The 21,058-nt window shown below is 49.0% G+C and overlaps 1 protein-coding gene across 1 annotated transcript in view; it reads right to left on the bottom strand.

The window, feature by feature from the left end:
• Nucleotides 1–21,058, bottom strand: part of CACNA1I (calcium voltage-gated channel subunit alpha1 I) — a 127,363-nt gene that overhangs the window by 53,087 nt on the left and 53,218 nt on the right. The window contains exons 4-8 of the mRNA XM_043501920.1: nt 20,796–20,955; nt 17,800–18,115; nt 16,201–16,293; nt 7,320–7,626; nt 4,460–4,863 (exon numbers count right to left, since the gene is read on the bottom strand). Of these exons, the coding sequence (XP_043357855.1) occupies nt 4,460–4,863; nt 7,320–7,626; nt 16,201–16,293; nt 17,800–18,115; nt 20,796–20,955 (1,280 nt within the window). The remainder of the gene's footprint in view (nt 1–4,459; nt 4,864–7,319; nt 7,627–16,200; nt 16,294–17,799; nt 18,116–20,795; nt 20,956–21,058) is intronic.

Here is a 21,058-nt window from a genome sequence, read left to right as displayed (position 1 = left end):
TTCCAGGAGGAAAGCACACAACCAGTTGGAGAAGGGAAGCTTTATTGGAGGTGGATCCCTGATGAAGACTGGTGGGGTGCCCACGAGTATCCCGTCAAAAACACTTTTTCCCCATCTGCTTGCCCTTGGAGGATCCAGGCGGGGGGGCAGGCCAAGACTGCCTCTGAGGGCACCTCTTATAGTACCGCTGCTTCTTATGGGCAGCCTCGTACTTTGGGACGGCGGCCTTGGTGGGAGTCTGCTGCGGCTTGAACTTAGGTTTTGCTGGAGCCGGGACATAGAGGCCCAGAATCTGGAGGGTCGTGCTGGAGTCTTTCATGCCATGCAGCCTTCTATCTATTTCCTCTGCAAACAGAGCTGTCCCATCAAATGGGAGATCCTGCATGGAAGACTGCGCCTCGCTGGACAGCCCAGAGAGCAGGAGCCAGAACGCCCATCTCATGGACACCGCAGAGGCCACTGATCATGTGGCCATGGCCGCAGCATCCGAGGCTGCCTGCAGGGACGCTCTAATGGCCTCTGCCCCTTCCTCCACTAGCGCCTTGAACTCCTTCCTATTGTGCTCCTGGAGGGAGTCCTCAAACTTGGGCAGGGAGCCCTACAGATTGAATTCGTACCAGCCCAGGAGAGCCTGATGGTTTGCCACTCATAACTGGAAGCTTGAAGATGAATAAACTTTCCTTCCAAAAGCGTCCTGTCTCTGAGAGTCTTTGCTCTTTGGGGTCAGGGCTGGCTGACCCTGCCGTTCCCTGTGGTTGACTGACTCAACCACCAGCGAGTTGGGCTCTGGGGGGGGTATACAAGTACTCATGCCCCATAGTGAGTACAAAGTACTTGCGTTCTGCCTTTTCAGAGATGGGGCCAACGAGGTCGGTGTTTGCCACACAGCATTTGAAATCTTAGCCACCCCTTCATGGAGAGGCAAGGCCACCCTACCCCGTGCCGAAGGGGACAACACGTTAAACAGGCAGTCTGAGGGCTCCTCCATCTCCTCTGCCTGGAGGTGGAGGCTTGCTGCCACCCTCTTTAAGAGTTCTTGATGGGCCCTAAAGTCCTCCTGCGGGAGGGGGCGGGGCCACAATCGCCTCCTCCGGGCAGGGTGAAGAGGCCAGTGCGGTGCTCTGGGTGTCAGCCGGCACTGGAGGGTCCACCACCTGGTTGGACTCCAGGCACGGTGCCGAGCACGCACGTCCCACCGCCTCCTTTCTCAGGGCTCTGGAGAGGGAGGTCGATGGTTCCTCTGAAGCTCTAGCCACCAAGCGAGCTCCCATCGGGGGCTGTGTCGGAGGCCACGGTGCCCACTGGTACCATTGGACCGGCCACAACGCTCGGTGCCACTGCACCTGCTGTGGCACCGGCGGGGCTGGCTGTTTGGGTTGGCTGGCCTGGCCCATCAAAGGATGGCTACAAATGGAGACCGGGTTGGGGTAAAATCTGCTGCTGTCTCTGGACTGGGAGGAGCAGCGGTGCTGGGATCTATGACGCGATCTCGATGTGGAGGACCGGTACCAGCGGTAACAGCTGCTCTGCGAACGGCCTCGACGGGCGGACCCACGACAGTGAAATGCCGGCGATTGACGCCCGGGGCTGCGATGTCTTGGTGGAGACTTGGAGCAGGAGTCCAAGCAGGAACGGCATCAATGACCGTGCCATGATTGACTGCATTGATTGAGAGCCTCTCCGAGACAAGGACAAATGGCGATGCCCGCCGCGGTCCCCCCGATATTCGCTCCTTGAGGACGAGCGGTGCCGCGAGTCCCAGCCAGATGGAACCCAGCCAGAGTCTGGTCAGCGTCGAGGACGATCCACCTGGACTCTGCCCCGAGTGATTGCTGGGCGGTGATCGGGGTCGGGAATGTTCCCTTGACCGAGACCGGTACCAGGCCGGAGTCAACTGTGGAGATCCCAGCGGCGGCTTGCCTCTGGAGCACGGGGCCGACATCGGCGGAGCTCCGGGCACTGGCATGGACATAACGTCCCGGGCCGCCTGGAGGGCTTCAGGCCTGGACGGCATCCGGATATCCAGAAAGGCCTGTTCCAAAGGGGCCGGGCTACTCCACTCAATGTGAATTGGAGGCCCAGGGCCTGGTGGGGAACGAGGACTTGCCCGACATGGGCCTAGCCTCTGTCCCAGACTTCCCTCGATGCCGCTGGGAAGAGGGAGTCTTCTTGGCCCTCTTGGCGTGCCCCGTGTATGGGGAGTGGTGCTGACTGGTCGATGGCACCAAAGGGTTGCCGCATACCGATGCCGCAGTGCTGGATACCTGTTCGGAGTCGCGTGCCCGGGTCGGGGTCAGCACCAACTCCATCAGGATGGCCCGGAGCCTAATGTCCCTTTCTCTTTTCGTCTGAGGCTTAAATGACTTGCAAATCTTGCACCTTTCGCTGATATGGGTTTCTCCCAAGCAGCACAAACAGTCTGGGTAAGGGTCACTTCTTGGTATAGAACACCTGCAAGAGCCGCACGACTTAAACCCCGGGGCGCGGGGCATGCCCCAGCCCGGGCTCACTGACTGACTAAACAGCTAACTAACTACAGGTACTAACGCTGAACGAATGAACAGTTCTGGGGAGAAGCTACAGCAAAGCTGGAGCAGAGCAGTTCTGACGCACCTTCACTGGCGGCAGGAAGGAACTGAGGCTGGGGGGAGCACACAGCTCCCCTTATACCGTGCCAGGAAGGCGCCACTCCAGGGGTCGTGGGGGGTGCTCCCCACTAGGGGTACTGCTAGGGGAAAAACTTCTGGCACCAGTGCACGTGGTGAGCATGGACACCTATTGTGGAATAGACATGAGCAATCACTCGAAGAAGAACCCATTGTGCTGGGTGCTGTACCAATACACAGGACGATATGGCCCTGAGGATCTTATAACCCAAGAATCTGAGAAAGAATTCTTTATCTCCACCTCAGATTTTCCTTTTGCTAAATTTCATTCCGTTGCTCCTAGTCATACCCCCTCCAATGACCCTGAACAATTCCTCTTCCTGACTGGGGTTTACACCTTTTGAACAGTTGTGGCCAGTGATCATGTTGTCCTGTGCCTCATCCCTTAGTCATAGCTTAACTAAGTGATACAGATTCAGCTCTTTTAATCTTTTCTCATGATTCAGCCCCTTCTGTCTCCTAGTAATTTGTATTGCTCGCCTCTGAGCTCCCTGCAGCTCAACAGCATTTTTCTGGTACTGAGATGCCCAGAGCAGTTTTTACTCTGGGATCAAACTGTGGCTACTCTTACTCCTACTCCTATCAGAGGGCTAGGCAAGGGTAGGAAACACACTCTCATGGATAGGGTACTGGACGAGGACTGAGGAGCCTTGGAGGTCAATTAATGGCTCAATCAGCGACTTCCTGTGTGGCTTTGGGCAGGGCACTTAATCTGCCCCAGTTCCCCATCTGTAAGGGGATGATAACCCTTCTCTACCTCACAGGCGTGCTGTTAGGATAAAATCCATTAATGACTGTGAGGTGGTTGGAGACTATAGTGATGACAGCTATACACGTATCTCGATAGATACTTGCTTTCCGTGTCATGTTCCACCAGCCAATTGATGCTGCCAGACCTACAGACCGGCTCAGGGCCCCCAAAGGGAATGGGAAGATTCTTGGTTGTAGTAACCACAAGACTCACCAGCTTTCCTCAGTCCTTCTACACAGATAGACTGTACTTGTGCATCTCTTAATTAAGCTGGAAAGACTAGCTAGCAGATGGATTTGAATTCACATGCTGGTGAAGTCTCTGTGACATCCCTAGAGAGCACATTAAACTAAACCAAACAGACTAAGGATTCAGTCACCTAATGAAGAGAGAAATGAGGGAGAGAGATGAGGGAGTGGAAAAGACAAGGGAAAAGAGAGGGAAAGAGGAGACAAGGAGAGAAAGAAAAGTAGGGGATGAAACAGAAAAGGAAGGGAGAAACAGAAGGAACAAAAGGACATGAAAGGAAAAAAGATGGCCATGGCCAACATGACTGAGTGCAGAAGCAGAAACAGGATATCCCCTCACGGTCCTTACTCCATCTCAAACCCATGATGAGACCCTATGCACTGTCACCTGTTTCCAAACTGTTTTGTCTCCGACTCCGCTAGGTTGTAAGCTCTTCGGGGCAGGGTCTGTGTCTCCTTAAGATATTTATACAACATCGAGCGCACTGTTGGCACTCAATAAACAATAACAACAGGAGGGAGAGGAGAGATTTAATGTCAAGAGCAAGTGACTCAAGAGCCTCTCCTCAGGTCCTTACTGAGTCATTCAACTTTGGATGCTGCCCAAGGAGACCCACCACTGGATACAGCTCAGGTCTAGACCATGTGGTTCGGCAGGCCCATGCAGCCTGATTCTACCCCAGACAATCCACAGTGCTAGAGCCCCCCCCTTGCCCCCCCCCCATTCTAGGTTGCCGGATATTATTGTGGCCGATAGGGTTTAAGGTGCCCACTTCCCCACAAGAGTGTGTTACCTGTTCATGGTGCTCTATGCCCATGCTGATGGTGTTTACTAGGATGGCTATCATGATCCCACGGTTGAAGTACTTGCTGTCCACAATCCCCCTTAGTTTGACCCTCACTTCTCGCCACAGGTCACCACAGAGCCTCAGCCATCCGCCCTCTTCACCTTCCTCTTCCTCCTTCTCCAGATCTGCGGCACCCTTGCTTCCTCTTCTTCCTTCTCCTTGCTCTTCACCGGCCCCTCCTTCCTCCTGGTCCGAATCAGCACTGTCCAGGATGGAGAGCCTCCAGGCTGCCTCGTGCTGCACCCTGTGACATCTGGGGCAGTTGTTGGGGTCAGAGGTCAGGGTCATAGCAATGGGCTGGACGAGGGCATGAGGAGTGTATTCAAGACAGTTGTGTTTCCGGCAATGCCCTGGAGAAAGAAATCATTACAGTTAAAGGAACAAGGCTCAATTTTCAAATAAGGCATACAAATCAGTGCACCACTTGTATGCTTAAATAGCAAGAAGGCACCGAAAGTGGAAAGCCAGACTTTTTAACAGTGAGGATGATTAAAGACTGGAACAGCATATCTAGAGAAGTGGTAAATTCATCATCATTTGTAGTCTTTAAATTGAGATTGGATGCCTCTGTAAAACATACACTCTAGTTCAGCCACAAGTGATTAGGCTCAACATTATTCCCTCACATCGTAGGTAAGAATTATTTCCTCCGCTGCATGAATCAGGGGGTGAAATTCTATGGCCTGTGTCACACAGGAGATTGGACGAAATAATCACAGTCATGCCTTCTAGCCTTAAAATCAACGAGAGCATATGGAGCGCCTAAAGGCAGAAATGGGCCCCCTGATTTAGGAATCCTTTGACTGCATCTTAAAGAGCCAGAAGAGTGACTTTGAAAATGGCATTTCTTTATACAGTAACTCCTCACTTAAATTCATCCTGGTTAACGTTGTTTCATTGCTGATCAAGTAGAGAACATGCTCATTTAAAGTTGTGCAATACTCCCGTATAACATTGGTTGGCAGGCTCCTGCTTTGTCCACTGCTTGCAGGAAGCAGCAGCCCGTTGCAGCTCGCTGGTGGGGGCTTGGAACCAGGGTGGACCGGCAGCCCCCCATCAGCTCCCCGCTCCCCTAAGTTCCCTGTGTGGCAGTGGCCCAGCAGGCTGTCAATTGCCGACAGTTCAGCTGTCCCTCCCCCCACTGCCGTGTGCTGCTCCTGCCCTCTGCCTTGGAGCTGCTCCCCGGAGCCTCCTGCTTGCTGTGCAGTGGTGGGGGAAGAGGGAGGCTAATGTTAGGGTGTCCCCTTCCCCCCTGTTCCTGCCCCCCACTACTTTACCCCATCTCCACAGAGCGGGGTTGGGGACAGGACAGGGCTCAGAAAGGAGGGAGCTTGCTGGTAGGAGTGCTGTCTCAACTTGCTGATCTACTTAAAAAGACAATGTACTTAGAGTCGGGTCAGCATACTTAAAGGGGCAATGTGTGTGTCTCTCTCTCTCTCACACACACACCTGGTGTGTATCACTGTCTCTCTCTGCCATGCTGTCTCCCCTCCTTCCATTCGTACTGCCTTGTAGAGTGTGAGGCTACATTAACAATGGGTTAACCTTTGAGAGCTCAGTGGAGTGCTAGTTCATCATTTAGCAGTAAGTCATTCCTTGGGAAATATCCCACCCTCTTCCACCCTCTGACTTCACCAAGCTTCACAATCATTATTGCTGTGTACAGTATTAAACTGTTTGTTTAAAACTTATACTGTGTATATGTGTGTATATATATATAGTCTTTTGTCTGGTGAAAAACATTTCAGTGGAACCTAATCCCCCCCCCCCCCCGCATTTACATTCATTCTTATGAGGAAATTGGATTCGCTTACATCGTTTCGTTTAAAGTAGCATTTTTCAGAAACATAAACTACAATGTTAATCGAGGAGTTACTGTACATGACACGGTGTGTATGAGATCAGATCTGTTGGCTTTAGTGACCTAATTAAGTTTTTATTCCTTTTTCCTCCTGTTAGCTCTGGAGAGCCAACACCGCTATGTGAGAGTGAGTCAGAGTCCAGTGCTACAACAAATTGCCAGCTCCAGAAACTTTATTATTGGTGAAAAGGCGCAAAAGTGAAAGGCTGAGCCTGCAAGGCTGGCAGTTAGAAATTTTATCTGTTCACTAGTAAAGTGAATTCACTTGATACGGAAGCCTTTGAGACAATTAACATAGAACCCATAAAGCCATTTTTATTGTCACTCTTCAGACTAGAACTGCAATTTAAATTATACAATTGTACCTCACGTCTAATTTTACACACTCAAAAAATGTTTCCCCTGGCCTTCAAAAATTATGCTGTCCCCCTCCCCCCAATTCTGCCAATACACCTCAAAACTGTATACTTCAGCATTCCTTTCTATTCTGGTCCTGGGACACCCCCAACCACTTCACTGCCAAAACACCTCAGTCCTGATCTGCAATACCTTTGTTCCTTAATCTTGAGGTCCCACAGGGTCTGCTTAAGCAGCTCAATACCCCTCTCTCCCACTCTGCTAATGCACTTAACCCAATTTGCAATACCCTCTGCTATTCCAGATCTGGAACCCTTTACAAGCACCTGTTGATATCTCCCAATCCTATCTTTCAGCAGACCCTGGAATGCTAGATCTGGCTTTCCCACACAATTCCTGCCAGAAACACCTACTACTATTCTGATGCATTGCCTGCCTCTCCCATGCTGCTGTCCAATTCCTAGTGCCTAATATTAATTCTGAACTCTGTGCTTTTGGGGCACATGCCCTTTGCAAGATTGGTGAAGTTCCCAGCTGCTGTTGCACTTCCTCTACTGGCATTCCCAGCTTTGCCTGTGGGATTCTTACTATGGTGTCTCTGTCCTTTCCTGTTCACACCGAGCTTGGCACTGCCTGGCTCCATCCGGCCCTGACGTCGGTCCTGCAGGCTGTTGTAGAGGCTAAGTGTGCGACGCTTGGCTTTGCGCACAATGTGGCAAACATACTGGAAGATCTCCTCGTAGCAGTCTCCTGGTTCTGTGTAGCTGGCTACGGTGCTGGAGGACAAGTACCGTGCTCGCTGTTCCTGCATCAGCTGGTGCTCCCGCTGCTTGGTCTCAGAGAACTGAGTGGCTATGACCACCAGGCACAGGTTGATCATGAAGAAAGAGCCCACCTACAACCGATGAAGGAAGAGGAAAAAAGTGAGAGAGGGAGAGAGAGAAAGAGCATGGGGCAAAGAGGAAGACAGGAGAGGGAAAAAAGGGGAAGGGGAAAATAAAACAGGACAAAGAGAGAAGGAAAAAAATAGAGATAGGTGAGATTCTGCACAAGAAAGTGGGACTTCAGTCCTCAGAGGAAACCTTGCCTGGCTCACCTTGTTTATGAGGACAACTCCCTTGATGCGATTTTCACCATGTGGCCCAATGGCTTGCACACTGGGCTGGGAGTCAGGAGATTTGGGCTCTATGCTTGACTCTGCCACTGATTTGTTGTGTGACCTTGGGCAAGTCACTTAAAGGTGACCTGCAAAGGCTTTTATAAAAATTGGACTTTTGTTCTAAGCTTTCTTCTTTTTGATGTACAAATGAAGTGTTTTGGTTTCTTTTCCCTTCTTGGTTTTTAGTTTAGGAAAATTGGAAATGTCATCCCTGCTCTTCCTTAGTACTTCTGGAGGACTTGGTGGTGGTCTCAGAGCATATTTGATGCTAACTCTCTCACCTTAATTGAAAAGATGGGGATGCTGAATCTTTAACAAAGATGGCTCTTCTTCAAAAGATTAACTAGGCACTGAAGTCAAATGGATATTTACAAAAACAAATAAAAAACAAAGAGCATTAAAAAGTCTGACCAAAAATCCCTTGCTTGCTCAACTGTCACTCTCTTGGCTCATGTGATGTCCTACTTTCATTAGTCCCCGAATCACGAGAGTCTTCCAGTCTAGACAGGCTCTCAATTGCTAACGTAAAAAACAAGCAGAACCCTTCATTTTTTAAATGCAGTAACTCCTCAGGAACATAACTACAACGTTAAGTGAAAAATGCAACTTTAAGTGAAACGATGTTAACGAATCCAATTTTCCCATAAGATTTAATGTAAATGCGGGGGGTGAGGTTCCAAGGAAAATTTGGGGGGGCAGACAAAAGGCATTATATATGGTACAGAACTGTACTGTTCTGTACTGTGGTGGGGAGGTGCCCCTGGCTTACCCCACACAGGCACAGCCCGCTTCAGGCAATGAGGCAGGCAAGGACGCTAGGAAGCACCTTGCGCAGCAGCAGCTTCCCCCCAGAAGAACAGGCGCTGTTTGGTGGCACTTAGGACTTTCCCCGCATCCTCCCGCTCCCTCCAGTAGCAGATTTAGAGTTAGTGGGGTCCTGTGCTCAGCTTCATTTTTGCCTCCCCTGCCACACTCAGAGGGAGTATTCTCTCTTATCTCCCCCCTACATTTTTCATTCTTTTTTTCGTCATTCTCCTCCTGGGGCTCAGGGCTGGCGGTGCAAGGTCTGGGAGGGAGTTAAGGTGCGGGAGGGGGCTCGGGGTGGGGATGTGGGGTCTGGGAGGGAGTTGGGTGCAGGAGGGGGTTCAGGGTGGGGGTGCAGGGTCTGGGAGGGAGTTAGGGTGTGGGAGAGTGCTTGGGGTGAGGGGGTGGGGTCTGGGAGGGAGTTAGGGTGTGGGAGAGGGCTCAGGTTGGGGGTGCAGGGTCTGGTAGGGAGATAGGGTGTGGGAGGGGGCTTGGGGTGGGGGTGACGGGTCCGGGAGGGATTTAGGGTGCAGGAGGAGGCTCAGGATGGGAATGAAGGGTCTGGGAGGGAGTTAGGGTGTGAGAGGAGGCTCAAAGTGGGGGTGCGGGGTCTAGGAGGGAGTTGGGTGAAGGAGGGGGTTCAGGGTGGGGGTGCAGGGTCTGGGAGGGAGTTAGGGCATGGGAGAGTGCTTGGGGTGGGGCTGTGGGAGGGAGTTAGGGTGCGGGAGGGGGCTCAGGATGGGAGTGCAGGGTCTGGGAGGGAGTTAGGGTGCAGGAGGAGGCTCAAGGTGGGGGTGCGGGGACTAGGAGGGAGTTAGGATGTGGGAGGAGGCTCAGGGCTGGGGCAGGCAGGGGATGCAGAGCACTTATCTGGGGCAGCTCCTGTTTGGTGCAGGGCAGGTGCAGGTGGCTCCGCACAGCGCGGCACCGCCCCCATAGCCGCGATTCTGGGAGCTGCCCCCTGCCCAGGCAGGGCCACCCAGAATGCAGGGGCTTTAGGGGCTGCAGGGCCCTGGGCGGCCGGACTCAGGAGGAGCAGGGCAAACACTCTATTTTATTCATTTGCAGATCTCCTTTAATCTAGCTATGCCTCAATTTTCCCATCCCTAAAATGGAGACAATAATGCTGAATGCTTGGAAATGTATGGATAAAAATCACAATATTAGTTTTAAGTATCTCTATTATGGGATCAATCTGAATCTCCACAATGGTATCACTACCTTACTGCAGGGATGGGGATAGAAATTCAACAGGAATGCAAATCCAGTCCACAATAGGACTTTTAACCACTCATTTTAAAAACACTGTTACAACATGGTTGGCATCTTTTCTCCACGGAGTTGTGAACTGTGATATGCCAGTGCTAAAAAGAGGGATTGTTTTAGAACTCTGACTGGATTTTTGTACTCATCTGGAATGGAGTCTGGATGCGACCTGTGGAGAAGACTGAGCTAGATTCCTACAGAGAGACCCTGGAATGGACTCTGGGTGCAGGCCCCCGGGGAAGAAGGAAAAGTCGTGAACTGGTTTGCTGTACCCCTGGAGTGGATTCTGGCTGCAGCCCTCTCGAGAGGAGGAGAAAAACCTGAACTGGATTCCCATGCTCCACTGGAAGGGCTTCTGAAGGTACCACCAGCATTGTGTTCCCATCACATTCCTTTTTAGATATAGGACCACTAGCAGAACTACTAGTCCTTCCTTCCCAGGGTGGCATCTCTGATGCAGCTCAGGAATACAACAGAGCTGTATCCAATACCTTCCTATTCATCCTGTTTGGCAACTCTTCTCCTGAGTCATTAAAATCAAAATCCTCCTAAAGGGAGGGGAGAGGGCAGATAGATGAAGGAGAGAACCCCTACTCCAACTCCACTATCTACCTGAGTCAGAAAAGGAAACAGTGGGGATTGTTTATGAACAGTGTTCAAGCATCTACTCGAATAGATGATATCCCCCCTTCACTACCCATACCTAGTCACACACACCCCAAACACTCACTCACTCTCTCTCTCACACACACACAGGTGCTTAGAGGTTCCATCATGAGATTCAATCCAGCGGCTTTTACTATTTCAAAGGGGAGACATCTCTGCTGACATATAAATAAGCCTTTGAAAAATGAAGCCATTCCTGGCCAGATCAGCATTAGGACAATATATGCGGTTTCAAAATAAAGTGCTTCTCCCTGCCTTCTCAATGCCCTTCAAAGCAGTTCTAAATCCATTCCCCTTCATGCAAAGAGCCCTCCCCCACTTCAGCCCATCTGCCCTTCAGATTTTTTATGTGGCCTAGGAAGGAGGGGAGAAAAAGAGGAAACTGCTGTTTGCTACAGATCCCTTTCCCTCAGAGGATTCTGGGTAGTTCATACCCTCATCTTGTTTTCATTGATGAGTGAGGGAGAGTCCAAATCTCCTTCAGACATGCCCTCCTCACCACACATACACTTTCTCACTTACCTTGTCTCTCTCCCCTCATATGGAATGAACCAGAGCATGGAGTTTGGGAAGAACTGTTGTTTTTTAATAGGCATTTCTAAGGTGCCCTTCACTGTGCTGTCTAGGAACCTCACAAACTAACTGGAGGGTGGGGAGGGGAAAGAAGATGTATCCCCATCTTACAGATGGAGAAACTGAGGCACAGAAAAGTGAAGCGATTTGCCCAAGGTCACAAAGTATGACTGTGTCAGAGTCATGAATAGAACTCGGATCTCCTGTCTCCTAATCCTGTGCCGCAAAGCAGGCCTTCCTCCATGAGCTCACCTAAAATCAAGAGGAAGAGGGAGGAGGAGGACTGGATATAGCTACTGGACGACCAACTCATGAACCATTCTGTTGAAGTCATTAAATATGAGCGCATGTGTTTGTTTTATTCTTAGTACAACAGGAAAGTCCATGGACACACAGGAGAAGAGTCAAAGGGTCCGTTGGACTCAACTCTGATTTCCGAACTAGCAGCTTCAGGCATAAAGAACCTGAGGTCTTTTTTTCTGTTAAGTGTCTAACTCATCACATTCATATTGCCCACGAGGCCTTTGGCAAGGAGGCTGACGGTTATTATTTACCGAGTGTGAATGATGCGTTTCACAGAGTGGTCTGTCTCCTTTAAGGGCAGTGGGGGCTGGCAGGGGAGGGAGTCAGTCAACCCTGTTCCAAGGCCAGGGCCGGCTCTAGGATTTTTGCCTCCCCAAGCAAAAAAAATTTTGGCCGCCCCCACTTTTTTTTTGTGTCCCCCCATCCCTGGCTCTGCCCCAACTCTGCCCCTTCCCAACCCTTTCCCCAAATCCCCGGCCCAGCCTCCTCCCCTGGGCATGCCGCATTTCCCCCCCAGATTGCTTCCTGCAGCTCCCCCCCCGCAATCTCCTGCCCTAGTTCACCTCCGCTCCGCCTGCTCCCCTGAACACGCTGCTGCTCCGCTTCTCACCCCTCCCTCTCAGGCGAGGTAGAGGCAGTGCGTTTAGGGGAGCAGGCGGAGCGGAGGTGAGCGAGGGTGGGGGGGAGCACAGGAAGTAATGGGGGGGTAAAGGAACCACTCCCCGCCCCAGCTCACCTCCGCTCCACCACCGCTGCTTCCCCCAAGAGCGCCGACGCTCAGCTTCTCTTCCTCCTAGGCTTGCTGTGCGAACCAGCTGTTTTGCGTGCGGCAAGCCTGGGTGGGAGGAGGGAGAAGCAGAGCGACAGCAGCGCACTCAGGGGAACAGGTGGAGGCGATCTGGGGTGGCGGGGGCACATTTCTAGGGGCAGCATGGCTGGTGCCGGAATGCCGTCCCTAGAAATGTGCCGCCCCAAGCACCTGCTTGTTTTGCTGGTGCCTAGAGCTGGCCCTGTCCGAGGCATGGCCCCTTTAAGAACAGGAAGTCCTGAGAAGGATCACCAGATCAAGCTGGGAATGGCTCCTGGAGCCTGAGCCACATGGCCACTGGCTGAGGATTAAAGAGAAGTGCACTTAGGTCTGTCGCAAGTGAGAGCCATGTGTGACTTATGTGGGGAGGAAGTAGAGAAGGTTCTTCTGGTAGAACTTGGATGAGGGTGGGTTGGGGAAGCCTGCCTGGATTATCGCCCCAAGACGGGTTGTGGAGACTCTTTCCCAACAGAAGGAATTTGAGCCTAGGGACCAGAGCTAGTAAAGACCTAGAGGGAGGTCTCCCCAAAGAGACACATGGCCTGGAGTAGCACCGGCAGAGCTTCCCTGCTCAGAGGGAGCTGGGGAGTGGAGAGAGAGCTGAGGCCTGAAGACCCAAGGAAGGAAGGGCTGGATCATGGAAGGGCCAGAGGAACTCTATTTGTTTTGTGAGGTCCTAATAAATTAGACCCCAAGAAGGGGAATGTTATTAAAACTTCTGAGTGCATGTGAATGGATTGGAGGCCCAAGAGGGGGCACTGAGATGGTGTGATGGCAGTGCCATGCCGTGGGATGCGCTGAGACTACTCCCTTGCCACAGGGTACCCTACACAAGCAGAAATGATGACATGGGATCAAGTGGTTCCCTGGCATAATTCCACTGAAGGCAATGGAATTACCCCAGAAATGAATTTGGCCTTGGGTCTTTGTGCTGAGCAGCACTAACCAGGGGTTCATTGGCTGCCATGCCTGCCACAAACAAACAAACAAACCCATCATGAAGAGGGTGTGCACAGAAAAAAAAATCAATGGCATTCAGCTGCACAGTCTCAGGCTGAGCGTTTAATTGAGGGTTTCAGATGACTGTACAAATGCAGAGACTAAGCTCAAATCACTGCGAGTTAATCTTGAATTGGCAAGACACCTCCTCTTCCAGAGATGGAACGTTGACCTGTAGCATCCAGATGGTTTGGGAGCAAAATTTACTCAGAGGGAACCAGCCCCCACGTTTAAATTCTGCCTTTAGAATGGCACGCACAACTCCTGCTCACCTCAGTGGGCATTGCAGATGTGGACACAAGGCTAAATTCTGTCCTTAGTTACACTGTACAAACATGGTTAAATCAATGGTGCTATTCAGGTGAAAATGGGGCCAAAATGTCTGTTCCAGTGGGGAAATGAATGAATTATGAGGGAAAGAAAATTGTTTCAAACTCATAGAAAACACAGAGGGTTTGGTTTGCCCCTTTGGGAGTTGTTTCTTGGACAAACTGCTTCAGACATAACATCTCTGGTTGGGGTGACAGGGGAGTTCTACCAAAGGGTGCTACGGTGGAGACTTCAGCAGACCACTTTCCATTTTGGAGGGTGGGGTGGGGAGAGGCTGTCCCACCATTTTAAGGGATCCTGCCTCAAGATTTTTAAAAGTCTATTAGATTTGAAGAGGGTGATAGACCTGCACCCATCCTTTGGTTTCTCTTTCCTCCAACCATAAACAGAGCCCCTCAAAGAAAAAATACCTCCCTGCATCCATGCTCTCCCCTAGTCCATACTTCAGCCCATCAGTACACAGTGCCACTGGGAATGGGGACAGATTTCTGTTGTCTTCTTGCTGAAGATATGGCTTTCCCTCGCCATTTCCATTTATCTTTTCCCTCACAGGGGACTCTGTTCCTACACTAGTGGGTGTGTAATGGGGTCAACAGGCCAGAAACCAAAGAGGAATATTTAGAAAAAGAACACAATGGAAATTCCCCCTTGGCCCCAGGCACCCCACCAAGTGGAAACACTTTATTCTGAATGAGATGATGAGCTAAACAGGTGTATGTGGAGAATTCCACTGGGGATGAGTTCCAAGAACATTCCTGAGATCCTATTCCCCTGCAGGAGTGGGTGGGGGGGGGGGTTCACAAACTCAACGGAATGGTGCAAAATAGGTCATTAGCTAGGCCTGTCTCATCTCCACTTCACATCCACTTGGGATATATCTAAACTTTCAACCGGCCTGCAAGCTTTGATTGAGCAAGCACACCAAAAACAGAAATGTCATTGCTGAAGTGTGTTGGGATGGGCTAAGCACGGCCTGAGCACGACCCCACACAGGACCCTACGTCCTGACTTCTGGTGGCTAGCCCACCATGCTGCTCACGCTGCTGCAGCTACACTGCTATTTTTAGCATGGTAGATCAATCACAGCTAGCATTTCTATGTCTATTTTAGCTGAAAATTACACCTTAAGCTTGAAAGGTAGATGTACCCTGAGACTTTGATAATACAGGCTAAGGTCCTTACAAGGCAAGCGATCAAGAAGTGAGACGGAGCCTTCCCCAGATACATCTTATATATTCTACAGCCCATTTTAGGGCTTTCCTTCTGTTCTTGGGTCTGGTTCCTGTGTAGCCAGACTCCACAATAGTTTTTGAAAAAAAAATCCCTTTTTGGAGGAAGAGGAGGAGAAAGGAGGATGTTCATGTCTGCAGGTCCTGTGGGACAAAAGAAGCAATGGCATCCAGCTTTCTATGCATCCTCTCACTTAGGCACACAGAGCTCCTGCTCATTTCAGACCCAAGCAGAAAGAAGGATCATAGACACTTCCTGAGCAATAAAGGGAAAGAGGAGAAAGAAAGAGATCTCAGCTCAAAGAGACAGACAGAAACAAAGTTTAGCTAGGATGAAGTGACACTTTCAGCTGTCAGCCACAATGAAGCTCTTCAATCAGGCTTTCTTTAAAAATATTCCCTCCTTTTCCCTTTCCATTATCCCTTATTGCTTCTCTCTTTGTCTCCTCCGTATTCTCCACATGAACAGTAACCTGGAAACCAGGAGATACCCAGAATCCAGATACCATGGTGATGATTGTGTCATAAATGACTTGACAGACAGAATTTCTGCATGTACGAATCCAAAAGAGATTAAGTCCAGCTTGTTAGTGGTTCGTTAATAGCTCTTGAGCTCATCTTTAAAACAAAACCACACAAAAACCTATAAAGCTTCCAAACTGTACACCTAATATAAACAACCTTATTTTCCTATTCCTGTCACACTTCTCTTCCTCCTTTCCCTCCATCCCTTGTGCACTACACCAACTTATGTTCTGCCTCTGTTAGATTGTATTTGAGGCAGAGACTGTTTTTTATTTTAGGTGATTATGTCACTCAGCACTTGATTGTGACAGGGTCCTTTAGGTGCTACTGTAAGAGAAAAAAATTAATAATAGGAGGAACTACTCGAGACTGCCAAATGTGTAAAGAGGATCTACAGGAAAAGAGGTGGAAATGGATTTCTGTGCACTTGGAATGGAATCTACATGCAGCACCACCAGGCAGAAGAAGCTGATCTGGATTCTAGATTCCCTTGGAATGGACTGTGGATGCAGATCTCTAGGAAGAGGAGAAAATCCTGAATTGGATTTCTGTGCCCCCTGGAACAAATTCTGGGTGTATCCTGCTGGAAGGAAGAGGAAAAACCTGACTTGCATTTATATGCTTTGGCATAGACTCTGGATGCAGCCGCCAGAAAGAAGAGAACCTGACCTAGATTCCTCAGCTCCCTGGACTAGGTTGGTTCCAATCTATATATATGCCCTTTCTCAGACCCTTGGCTTGAAAAGCTGGAATACTCTCCGTCATAAAATAGTACTCTACTAGGGTGAGAGGCTACCCTGTACTTACGATTATCAGCAAGATAAAGTAGATAAAGTTGTAGAACGAATGAGCATCCATCACATAATACATGATCTCCACCCACCCTTCCAGTGTGATCACCTGCAAAGAGAAGAGAGAGCAAGAGAGACAGCCAGGATGTGGGACTCCTGGATTCATTCAACAGCTGGTATATTCATTTCTACATGAGGCACAGGCTGATGCTGGTGAGCAGAGCAAGCAATTCAAACCTCAACAAAGGTGAGAAAATGAATCCATTACAAATTTCCAGACCAGAATATCAGTGGGATTCTCCTAGGTGAAGAGACATGCTAACAGAGCCTGAAAGAGTAGGTCTATACACATATGGGATGCGACTGCAGCTCGAGTAGACATACCTAAACTAGTTAGGTAGTGAAGCTGTGGCTGCATGGGCTTCGGTGCAGGCTGTACAAACTCACCCAGAACCCTGGGTAACTACTTGCAGAGCTAGACTTTGTTGACAGATGTGCACAGCTCCAGGATCCAAACTAACTAGATTAACGCTAGTTCAGGTATGTCTGCTCAGACTGTAATCCCACCCTGTGACTGCAGTCTAGACATAACCTGGAACTGCACTAGTCACCAATTTATATTCATTGGAATTAATTTGCAAACTGAATACAATTAATTTAGGCTTGAATAGAGACTGGGAGTGGATGGGTCATTACACAAAGTAAAACTATTTCCCCTTGTTTATTCCCCCCACCCCACCCCCCACTGTTCCTCAGATGTTCTTGTCAACTGCTGGAAATGGCCCACCTTGATTATCACTACAAAAGGTTTCCCCCCTCAACCCTCCCCCGCTGGTAATAACTCACCTTAAATGATCACTCTCATTAAAGTAAAAAGAAAAGGAGTACTTGTGGCACCTTAGAGACTAACCAATTTATTTGACCATAAGCTTTTGTAAACTACAGCTATACATGAATGCATCCGATGAAGTGAGCTGTAGCTCCGGAAAGCTTATGCTCATATAAATTTGTTAGTCTCTAAGGTGCCACGGGTACTCCTTTTCTTTTTGTGAATACAGACTAACACGGCTGCTACTCTGAAACCTCTCATTACAGTGTGTATGGTAACACCCATTGTTTCATGTTCTCTATGTATATAAATCTCCCCACTGTATTTTCCACTGAATGCATCCGATGAAGTGAGCTGTAGCTCAAATAAATTTGTTAGTCTCTAAGGTGCCACAAGTCCTCCTTTTCTTTTTGCGAATACAGACTAAAATGGCTGCTACTCTGAAACCATTCATTCAAACGGCTTGTTTCCCTGGAACAAAAAGAAAGAAAACCTGAACTGGATTTCTGTGCCCTCTGGCTTGAACTCTGGGTACAGTCTCTGGAATGAGGAGGAGAAGAAACAGGCCTGGATTTCAGTTCCCACCTGGAGTGGGTTCTTAGAACCTAGGTCTGAATTACAAATTCAGCCTCCTTTTCAATCCAGATCGCTGTAGTAGGGAGAAACACAACTAGACTTGGAATGTGGAGCCTAACTCATTTCAATTAGAGGCTGAAAAAGCATGGAGGCAAGAGAAGGATCTGGTCACAAACCTGGATTGAGGCTAGGAAGCCAACTTTATCTTACCTGAAATATAACAATCCAGGCATAACCGATATTGTCAAAGTTGATGGCACCCTTATGTGGGTTGGCATTGCCTGTGCGGCACACGTTGTAGTACTGGTTCCAGTTGACGCACATGCCGCTGACATTGAACTCCTGCCGGACGGAGTTGTAGTAATAATAGTCATCCTTGTCCAGGCAGCACTCATGGCCCCTCTCCTTCAGTGGGGGGATTTCATGACATCCCATGATGCCATTGTCTCCTGACAGTGAACAGATGAAGGGCATCTCATCGTCCTCCTCGGCTTGGTAATAGGGGGGGAGAATGATGTCGCCTTGTCTAGGAAGAGGAAAAACGTGTTAATGAAGTTACTGTGAAAAACATGCACCTTAGTGACATTTGCAGAACTGGGAACTCCCACTTTGGTGCATGAAATCTGCATACAAAGGGTCTTCAGATTTATTTTGGTGAGGGGCTGAATAGAGATGTGGGAAGTTTCTTGAGTTGGTCCCTGATTTTGCAGAGCTCTGTCCCGGGTCAAACAGCACAGTCCCAAGACAAATCCCACCACCAGCAGATTTGGGGGATGGGAACAAGATTTTACAGCTGCCAAAGGAAAGTTTTCATTTTCTCAAGAACGAGGAGGGAACTTGTGCAGTCAGCTCTCCCACCCGGTTGGCACCAAAGCCTACAACTGATGCAATGTAAAGCAAATGTACAGGGCAATGGTGATGTGCCTGTGAATGTGACCATCAATTGGATAACATTTGGTGGTAAATTTTCTATAATAAAGTATAAACCCCCAGTTAATGCAAAGTTAAAGTTGTACAATTAAGCTCTCAAGAGTCAATAAATGAAGAAGTTAAAACTGAATGAACAATCTTAACTCTGACCCCTTGTGTATATGTACTACAGAGAACATTTTAATTTCAAGATCACATGATATTTCTGCAGTAACAAAAGCTGTTCTACAACCTTCAAAATACACATGTATCTGAAATAATCTGTGCTCACCTAATTTAAGACTCGACAATAATGAGCAAATTAAAGGGAGAATATTTAGGATTTTGCATTCAACCTTAACTCATGCATTTCCAATCTTCACAGAGCTATAATATGCAACCTGAATGTTGCATTAATATAGATTTTTTGCATTAAATATTGTGGTGGATGGGAACGTGTCCAAAGAAAAAGAAAAAAAGAAAAGCTCCTAATTCTATAACTAATAGACACTAATCTATGAAGGCATATCAGTGCATATTAATATTATTAGTAAACTGAGTCTCTGTAGACTTAACCAGCAATGGTCAGCCAAAGACTAACTAGTATCTGAAGGCTGTGGGCTTGATTCACCTCACAGTTACACTGGCTCTGCATGGGTGTATTTCCATAGTCTCATCGGTGTTACTCCTGATTTACACTGGTGCACATGAGAGAAGAACAAAATCCTGCTTATGCATTTTCCTTTATAAATGCACAGTATAAGACAGGTTTAAGAAGCTTCCATCCCCTGGTTAGCCCTCCAGTCCCATTGCTGCCCTCTAAATTGTGTTTTTGCAATATTTTTTTTCAGTCTAAGATGATCTAGGGACTTAAAATTGTTTAAACAGTTTAAATTGATCCAACACTTCAGATCTTTAAGCAGTTTAAACTGATCTAAGGCCTTAGATTTGTTTAAGGGGCTAAGACACTTTAAACCCTTAGATCAGTTTAAGCAGCAAAGAAGACAACAAGCGTCTGGAGGGATCGCAGCAGTCTGGCACTGGTGCTCTGCCCTCCCCATGCAAGGTAACTGGAGTTCTGATCACCCACAGACATTTTCATGGTTCTTTGTGTTACTGAAAGAAGTAAATGGAGCTGTACATGCTCTCTCTGACCATAGATAATATTAATCATGCCTATATCTTACATGGCACTTTCCATCAGTAGATCTCAAAGTGCTTCACAATCTCTCTCCCCTCCCCCCACCCATGTATTTATCCTCACCATATCCCTGTGAGGTAGGGACATACTATTATCCACATTTTACAGAGGGGGAACTGAGGACAGAGACCAAGTAACTTGCCCAAGGTCAAACAGGAAGTCCATGGTAGAGCTGGATCTCTCACATTCTAAGCCAGTGCCCTACCCACTGGACCATCCTTCCCTTCTTCAGGCAGAGAACCTTGATCACTCTTAAGCATGTGCCATTGAGCACAGAGATCCCATCTGACATTCCACATATGCCTAAAGCTTTGTCTGTCAGCTTGAAGAGCCCATTATCAAACACTTGTTCCCTATGAAGGTACCTACAGACTATGATCGAAGCCACCCTGAACTTACTCTTTGTTAACCTAAATACATTGAGCATCTTGGGTCTACCACTATAAGGTCTGTCTTCTAATCCTTTAACTATTCTCACAGATATTCCTGGCAACCGGAATGATCTCTTGAGGCTGTGGGCAGCCAGACGTAATTAGGGCTGGACCAGTCCCCAGCTCGCCCAAGAGTCTGGCGGCTGCAAAGAAGGTGTGCAGGCCTCTTTGCCCTCCTTCCCATTCTGATTTTTGCAGAATGCAGCTCAGTATCAGGGTCATGGCATCCTGCATCCCTTTTGCACAGGTGGACGGCAATGGAAGACTGGGCCTCTTGACTGTAGAGATGAGATTCTATTCATTGGAATGGTTTGAGCTGAAATCAAGGGGGATGGGAGAGGTAGCAGTGGGATCCCAGAAATGAAGACTGCTCTGGCTGATTCAGAAGAGGAATGCTGCTGTAGCCCACTATGCTGACAGGCCCGTTCCCAAGGCAGAGGTAGCTTTCAGAAAGTGTGTGCGCATAAGGAAACAGAAACCTTTCTGGCTAGGGGAGGGTGGAAACAGGGGGTGGGGAGAGGGCTAGACTTTTTAGCATCCTTGGCACTACCTCTGGACATCTTCAGTGACCAAGAGAAGGGAGAAGGAAGTAAAGAGTAGGGTGGGGAAGGAAGGAATCTGCAGCAGACAGGACAAGGGGGGGTAGCCATCTCCCGGGCACTCACATTGTGAAGTTCTCCTCCATGAAACAGCGGTTCCTGAGCAGACCAGCCCACAGCTGTACTCCGATGATGCCAAAGATGAAGAAGACAAAGAAGCAGAGAAGCAGAACATTCCCCAGCATGGGCAGGGTGTCCAGGAGCAAATTCACCAGGATCCGCATGCCTGCAGGTGGGGAAGAGGCAGAGGAGGAGGAGCAGGAGAGATTGAGATGGAGGGAGAGAAGGGGAGAAGCGGAAGGAAAGAAAGAAGAGTAGAAAAGGGGAAT

Source organism: Dermochelys coriacea, chromosome 1, assembly GCF_009764565.3.
Source record: "Dermochelys coriacea isolate rDerCor1 chromosome 1, rDerCor1.pri.v4, whole genome shotgun sequence".
Classification (NCBI taxonomy): domain Eukaryota; kingdom Metazoa; phylum Chordata; order Testudines; family Dermochelyidae; genus Dermochelys; species Dermochelys coriacea.
The sequence above is the reverse complement of the archived record's forward strand: the minus strand, read 5'-3'. Positions and strand labels throughout refer to the sequence as shown.